Here is an 8,238-nt window from a genome sequence, read left to right on the forward strand (position 1 = left end):
CCTTGAGAAACGAGCGCTGTATGCTGGTGTTTGAAAATTAAACAATTACAAAAAAAATGTTTCAAGTTGTTTTAAAAAAAATGGCTCAGCCAGTTGAAATTCACCTGAAAACGAAATACAAGACAAAGAGAATCACACAAAGGGGTTAAAATAACAAATAATAATAAAAAAAATAGTTTAGCCTTGTGAGGTCCGCTTAGCTTAAAGCTAATACACTATGCTAACCGCCATTGACACGCTAACGTTATCATTGCTCGTCGGGGGTGTTCGAGGCAACGGATATTTGAACACAAACTGTGGCGCACAAATAATATAACAATACTTACAGGCATATATTTTTTTTATCATCTATTTAAAAAAAAAATGACTACGATTATATGCATCTTTCTGTCAGTAGAGTGAAGAAGTATTCTTCTTTGTTTGTGTCTACAATTCTGCATTCTGCATTGTACCGCCCCCGGTGGCCAAGTTGGGCATACCAGTAGGATCTGAAATTAATTAGGATAAACAAACTCAAGTCTGTTTAATTCTTTACATTTTATCCAAATTCTCCGTTTTTATAAGGGGATTTTGGCGTGGTAGGGCTGGAACAGTTTTCATAAAAAATGACACTATTATACAAATGTGTATTCATTTAATTTCTACAAAACCTTTACATTTTGCAGAGTTTGCTTTTTTTTTTTTTTTAATCGAAACGATCCCACCACAATTTGACTTAATTTCAATGGCAACACAAAATTACAGGACATATTTTGCTAAAACTCTTGACATTTCTGTCACCCAATTTGATGGAAACTTTTTTACCCTGAAACAATATTTTGATATGATTTTGAAAACAGACATATACATCTGAAAATGTAATCTTTTCCTTTTAACAGAAATTAATTTCAACATAAAACAAAAAGCTGATGTTTGTAGCCTATTAGTTTCTGAGAATCAGTGCAATTTTTTGCATAAATATGGCACCAGCATGTTTTGCATTTGTATTTTTTTATTTGTTTGCATTTTTGAAGATTTTGAATGAGTCTTTTAGTGCAAGACTTTGTGTAAATGAAACAACTAAACGTTGCCCACACGAGTCCACCCCCGTGCACTTAATTACCGTGGTGACACTTTTCCCGCCAGCGGGGTGAAAGTTCAAACACTCAAGCTCGATGACGTCCAATTATTCTCCCTAGGCTGAAAAGGTCGCAGGCGGGAGAGAATTTGTCAAAAAGTGACATTTTCTGCTATTGTGATGAAAAAAGGGGGGGAAATATTTATTATTCAGGGTGTCGGAATCATGAAAGCGGACAACGCGTGCTTTAAAAGTGCGTCCAGGCTCTGTTGAGCAAAGCTCAGCGGGCGCTCACCTTCTCACATTTAAAGGCCTCATTTATTACTTCCACATATTTGCTGTTTATTATGACAAACTTTGACAATTTGAGTGCTGGCGTTTCTGGGGGGGCAGGTGGGAGGAGGTGGGAGGTGTTCCTCATGCAAGCAAGCGACTTGACTTGGAATCACGCACACCCCGCTCCTTGCTTGCTAGTTGCTTAGCAACGACAACCAAAAAAGATTTACGCGGCACGCTTGCAAGAGCCTGACGATGCATTTCGGACACGGACGCGTTTTCAGCAAGATTTATTCTGTGGGGTGGAGGAGAGGCGGTAAACGGACATTGGGTTGGCGAGGGGCTGATTTGGGGAGATGTTGGCCAAGTACGGAATTCGACTCAATCCCAACTTTTGAAATTGTTGCTTTTTTTGTTCATGGAGGAGCTTGACTTTTTGTTACAAAATATCACCAACTTGCAAGCAAGAACGTACAACATATGTTGTTCTTGTCTGCTAGCTTAAGATACATCGGTTGGAGAACTGGTGGTTCCTTAGACCCTTATAAACACGACTTTCCCACAACTGTTAATAATTTTTCCCCAGTAATTTGTTAGAGCCGGGGGGAAGTTCACAAGAAGAAGAAAAAGAAGAAAGAAGACAAGAAGAAGAAGAAGAAGACAAGAAGAAAAGAAGATGACAAGAAGAAGAATTAGAAGAAGAAGACAAGAAAAATTAGAAGAAGAATTAGTAGAAGAAGACAAGAAGAAGAATTAGAAAAAGAATTAGAAGAAGAAGACAAGAAGAATTTGAAGAAGAAGAGGAAGAAGACGACAAGTTGACAAGAAGAACAGAAAAAGAAGAAAAGAAAAAGAAGAAGACAAGTAAAAGAAGACACGAAGAACAAGACAAGAACAGGAAGAAGACAGAAAAAAAGAAGACAAACAGAAGAAGAAGAAGAAGAAGAAGAAGAAGAAGAAGAGGAAGAAAAAGAGAAGACGAACAAAAAGAACCACAGAAAACAATCAGAACATCTGAAGGAACCCGAAAAAAGAACCAGAAGATGAAAAACTACATAAAAAAGATTTATTTAAAAAAAAAAAAAAAGTTGCTTTAAGTTATTTAATGGCTAAGTCAGTTGAAATTCACTTGAAAACTAATACAAAATAAAAAGAATAACACTTTCTGCACTTAAAATAACCCAAACAAAAACAGCTTTGCCTTGAGTGGTCCGCTTAGCTTCGTGCTAACAAACAATGCTGAATGCCATTGACACGCTAACATTAGCCTTGTTAGATGAAGAAAAATATCAGAACCAGAAGAAGATGAGCTCTGCATTTGAGTAAATGAGCAACATTAGAAAGTGTTTTTTTTTTTTTTTTTTTTTTTTTTTTTGCTAAATGGAACACAAGCAGAAACATCGAAAAATACTTTTTAAAGATATTAATTGTACGCATTATCAAATTAATTCTGGACAAAATATGAACTTCTGAAAAGTGTTCAATGAGTCAAGTATGCCTTTAATCTCAGTGGTACATTCCTGGTTATATAAAAAAAATAAATAAAAGTGTTTTAGCAATTTAGCTGTGCTTATTAGTTGCCTTGTATGATAAAATGTGCTGTATTACATATTTGTTGACCAAAATCCATTTGATCGACGCTTTTAGGCCTACTCTCTGTTTGTTGTAAAAAGTTGGAGACTCTCCACCGACTGCATGACTTTTTGTATTAATTGCTCGTTGCCAACAAGTGTCCGTTTTGTGCAGTTCTCTCCGGTCCCCTTTCCTTACCTTCTTCTTGTCTCGGCAGCGGCAGCAGACGGCCCACAGGTACTTGAGGGTCCTCCACAGCAGGATGATGAAAAGCCCCCCGAAGAAGGTGACCATGGACGAGGCGAGGAACGCCCACCACATGCGCTGGCCGCTGCTGTCGCACGGCACGTCGGGCGAGAAGGGGATGATGACGTTCATCTTGGCGATGTGCACCGACGGGTCCGAGCTCAGCCGCTCGCGGCTCTTCGGCATGTCGGGGCCGCGGCCGAGTCGAACTCTTCTTCTTCGTCGTCGTCGTCTCAAAGCGGAGGGGCTCGCCGCCGCTCGGGGGCCAGCATGGTGAGGCCCGACCTCGGGCGTCTTGCCGAGCGGCCGCAAAAAGTTGCGCGGAGGCAGCTAGCGAACGGGAGGATCCGGCGTCGCGGGGACGACGCGGCCAGCTTCGTCGTGCGTCATCCGGTGCGTAAACGGCCACTTCGATCGGCAAAAAAATAAAATAATAAGGTACACACGGAGGGGGGAGAGAGTAAATGTGAGTAGAGCTTCGACGATGTTGAATCCACGTTCTTCTAAAAAACAAAAAACAACAACAACAACAAAATAAATATGGTGGCGTGGAAAGAGCAGCGGTTCGCGTGGTTACTCGACGTCCGACCGTCGCACGTTGGGAGGCGGCTCGATTGTGGCAGATGTACAGGTGGTGCTGGATGTGGGGGGGCGAAGGAGGAGGAGGGATGGATGGAGGGATGAGAGAAAGAAGAGGATGAGGAGGAGTGGGCGGCGCTAAAGAGTGCAGACGTGATGCTTATCAGAACAAGAGGCGGTTCGTTTGGGCTTTCATATAAGTGCAGAGCCCGGCCCAAGAATAATTTGGAGTCGGACTTCATTTAATAAAAAAAAAAAAAAATAATAATAATAATAATAATAATAATAATAATAATAAATATTTTTCACCTTGACGATTTAGGATGTGCAACTAATAAACCTACATATCTTCAAATTAAATGGTTAACTTCACAGTAAAAAAAAACAAAAAATATATATGTATATAGATAGATATTTATAGTCGCTTGAGTTAGCACTTACGGCTAGGGGTTAAAATGTAGTAGGGGGGGGAAAAAATGTTAAAATCTGTACTGTATTGATCAGCGGCGTTTCCGCTGAAGTTGGCGCCCTCATGTGGACGACCAGGTCAGTACTGATTTAAGGGCTTTCTCCAAATTATTTTAATAATTTAGGCATTTTATACAAAAAAAGGAAGAAAAAAAAACTCTGCAAGAAAAGCACTTTTTTTCAGGATTTGTTTGCACCACTAAATCCTCGTTTAGATTGAACAATGGTTTTTCATGACTGTGAATTTATTAGAGACAGTATGCAGCTGTGTGATATGGATGGAGAACCAAAACTGCCAAAATTCAAAAATAAACGACTAAATAAATGACTAAAAGGGAAAATAAAAATATATTTGTATTTAATGTTTGAATTATATATATTTTTTATAGCAGTTTTAATTTTCACTTTTAGTTATTTATTTAGTCATTTATTTAATTAGTCATTTATTTTTTTCGTCATTTATCTATTTATATATTTTGTCATTTATTTTTTAATTTTGGCAGTTTTGGGCAGTACTGCCAAGTCGAAATGTTATTCAAATGACTAAATAAAATAAATAAATGACTAAAAGTGAAAATAAAAATACATTTGTATTTAATTTTTGAATTATATTTTTTTATATCCTTTTTAATTTTCACTTTTAGTCATTTATTTATTTAGTCATTAATTTATTTAATCGTTATTTAGTCATTTATTTATTTTAGTTATTTGACTATTTTTTATTTTATTTCTTTTTAATTTTGGCCGTACCGCCAAGTCGAAATGTTATTCAAATGAGGGGGCGGTCTTAAGTGTGTTGAGCTATTCTATATGACTAAATAAAATAAATGACTAAAAGTGAAAATAAAAATACATTTTCATTTAATTTTTGAATTATATTTTTAGAGCCTTTTTAATGTTCACTTTTAGTCATTTATTTATTCAGTCATTTTTCTATTTATTTTGTCACATTTATTTTTAATTTTGGCAGTTTTGGGCCATACGGCCAAGTCGAAACAATATTCAAATGTGGGGGAGGTCTTAAGTGTGTTGAGCTATTCTATATGACTAAATAAATGAATAAATAAATAAATAAATAGACTAAATAAAATAAATATGACTAAAAGTGAAAATAAAAACTGATATAAAAAATATATAATTCAAAACTTAAATACAAATGTATTATTTTTATTTTCACTTTTAGTCATTTATTTATTTAGAATTTTGGCAGTCTTGGTCCTCCATTGTGTGTGGGGGATTTCAAAATTATCTGTTTGTCTGGTTTTGCTATTTCCAGATATGCTTGAGTTTATAAAAAAACAAAACAAAACAACAACAACAATAATGGAATATGTCCCCTCTTTTTGGGTCTCGTTTTTTTTCCATAGCGGTTTACTACGTATGACAATGAATTGCAGGGGAAAACGTACATCTGCGGTAATACGAGGTGATTGTAAATTTTCGCAGTCACAAACAGCCCACATGAGGGAAACCAAACCCTCAAAATGAGTTTTGACACCCTTGGCCAAAATATTTTTTTAATTTTTTTTTTTAAGATATACACGTAAGAACGCCCCAACCAAGAATGAACACAAACCCGTGTACGTCATCCTTTGTACCCTTTTTAATCATGGTTAAAAACTTGTGATTTTCATTCCAACAGATGAAATATCGGAAGACGCGTGTCGCTAATCAGGACAACCAACAGGCAAGAAAAAAACAAAACAACAACATCCCTTTAAAACAATCCAATTAAAAGGAAGACGCTCAAAATGCAATTGGCAACTCAAGTAGAACACACACAGCCGAAAAGTTGCTGCTGTCGTTTAGCTCTTTTATATTACACATAGCGTCGTAATAAATATTAGAAAAGCTTGGCACGATGACATCATCATGTGAGGCCTGAAATGATGAACAACAGAGGGTGGAAAAAAAGAAAGTTTATCCTCCATGTTAAATACCGTAAAGCTACATATTTCCATGATTTGATAAAAAATACACATAAATATTTAGCGAACGGAGCCAGCTTGCACGCAGGTTGTGTTGAAAAGATGGAAACAGACACATTCATTCAAGTAGTATTCAATACTAGTGTAAACAACTATGACATCACTATCGTATAGTGTGCATATGACGCCACGGTGAAACAGTTTATGTACCGATTCACTCCTATGGATGATTGTGTGGATTTAAATTTTTTTATTTTTTTTAAACATTCTCACTTCTACGGAGCTCTGACAGGGATCCACAGAACTTTGTTCTGCTCCTGCTCCACGATGGTGACGATCTGAGTGCAAATGTACGAGACGCTGCCGCCCTGGACAACACCTGCATCGAGGGAGAAAAGAAAAAGCAGGAGTGCAGCGTTGTTAACTCATTTGCTGCCAAAAACGGATAAATACGTTCTATGATGAATGTTGCAAGAGTCCCAAAGACATTTTTTTTGTTTTTTTATCCTAGAGCATACAGATGGCTTTGATGCAGCCTGTCAACTGCAAAGAACGGTTGAAGCAATGGTAGTTATTACAAAAACAACCAGCAGGTGGCAGCAGAGTATAAGAGATCAACCATGTTGAAAAATGATGACACTATTCTAATGCTAATTACTGCAAAACGGAAACAGATATACTTTTTTTCCCTGATGAAATTATTTCGGTAGGCTCCATGTTTTTATAGCAATAGAAGACAATATTCTGTGGGCCTTGCAAAATCAATGCAAGTGCCCAAATCCTGTAAAACAGTGAAGGGGATTGCTTCAGTGAAAATGGCTGCGAGTTCATTAGGAGAATATTGGGCGGTATTTACACTCAATCTTTGCCCAAATTCACATCTTTTGTTGTGTTTTCTTGTGCTGACCTGTGAAGAAGCGGCTGTACTCCTGCTCCATCTTCTGTGCCGCCTCAAACTGCTCCTTGGAGAGCTTCTGCGAGAGTTTATCCCGCAGGTACAAGGGATCCTTCTGCTCTCTTGAGGACACACAAGAGATGGACGCCATCAATCCACGCATGTGTGAAAGCGCACGCACGTAAACGAGATCCCACAACACAGTTTATTGCGTGAGGATTATTGGGGGGGGGGGGGGTTCGGTGCCCGCCCACACGGTGAACCGGCGCCACCAATTCCTGACCGGACGGGCTTTCCCCCTTGGACAGCTGGCACTCAGCTGATGATGACGAGCGGCTTAGCGGGATTCAATCTCCTCCAGCGTGTTTTTGGAGCTTGAGGAAGTCTGTGAGGGAGGGGGAGAGTAGCCGGAAGACTTAAACCCCCCTCCCCCATTTGATTGCAAATCAATGCGGCTATCAACAAGCACTCACACCATTTTTTTTTTTTTTTTTAACACAGCCACTCCTCCAAATTGTCAATATCAATGCAAGCAGAAAAGCTTTGGAATTCTTCCTCAACATGTGCTGCGTCTTTGGGATAGAATCTGCGTGTGACATTTGTATGTGTGCACCACACTGCCCCCTTTGAGGCCAAAACGTGCACAACAGAAGCAGCACATATTTCTCCTGGGCAGATCAACTTTAAAAAAAAAAAAACACAAAAAAAAACAAAAAACATGAAACGCTAAATTGTATTCCATGTTTAGTAAGATTAAGTATTTGAAACAATATTCAATTTAGATAAATCAAATCACTAAGTAGAAATATTTGGATTTCTATATTTGTATTTGCAAGTGGTACTTCGAAAAAAAGTCAATGTTATCAGTGTATATTACATTTAAAAAAATCATGGCACAACACCAAATAATCTAATATAAGATGTAATATAATATAAAATATAATATAATGTAATATAGTAATATAGTACAATATAATAATATATAAATATATATATATATATATAAAATCATGGCACTTCACCAAATCTAATATAATTAATATCAAATATCGTACAATATAATAAAATATAATATATAAATATAATATATAAAATCATTGCACAACACCAAATATAATATAATATAATATAATATAATATAATATATCTTTCTTCACCTTCATCGTCGTGAAGAAAGAGCTGAGCCAAAAGGCAAAGCTCTCGATTTACCGGTCGAT

The 8,238-nt window shown here is 37.2% G+C and overlaps 2 protein-coding genes across 7 annotated transcripts in view; both read right to left on the minus strand.

The window, feature by feature from the left end:
• Positions 1 to 3,478, minus strand: part of LOC144005463 (calcium-activated potassium channel subunit alpha-1a-like) — a 64,768-nt gene extending 61,290 nt beyond the window's left edge. For 3 of the 4 annotated variants that reach the window (XM_077503664.1, XM_077503665.1, XM_077503663.1), the window contains exon 1: positions 3,104 to 3,478. In XM_077503664.1, the coding sequence (XP_077359790.1) occupies positions 3,104 to 3,337 (234 nt within the window). In that variant the 5' untranslated portion in view covers positions 3,338 to 3,478. Of the gene's footprint in view, positions 1 to 326; positions 394 to 3,103 lie in introns of those variants that run through there. The other variant, XM_077503666.1, reaches the window with a different exon arrangement.
• Positions 3,479 to 5,786: 2,308 nt separating this feature from the next.
• LOC144004974 (disks large homolog 5-like) overlaps positions 5,787 to 8,238 on the minus strand; it is a 40,233-nt gene continuing 37,781 nt past the window's right edge. For all 3 annotated transcript variants that reach the window (XM_077502735.1, XM_077502736.1, XM_077502734.1), the window contains 2 exons: positions 7,034 to 7,143; positions 5,787 to 6,505 (listed from right to left, as the gene is read on the minus strand). In XM_077502735.1, the coding sequence (XP_077358861.1) occupies positions 6,402 to 6,505; positions 7,034 to 7,143 (214 nt within the window). In that variant the 3' untranslated portion in view covers positions 5,787 to 6,401. The remainder of the gene's footprint in view (positions 6,506 to 7,033; positions 7,144 to 8,238) is intronic.

The sequence above is a fragment of the Festucalex cinctus genome, chromosome 17 (assembly GCF_051991245.1).
Source record: "Festucalex cinctus isolate MCC-2025b chromosome 17, RoL_Fcin_1.0, whole genome shotgun sequence".
In the NCBI taxonomy this organism is placed as follows: Eukaryota; Metazoa; Chordata; class Actinopteri; order Syngnathiformes; family Syngnathidae; genus Festucalex; species Festucalex cinctus.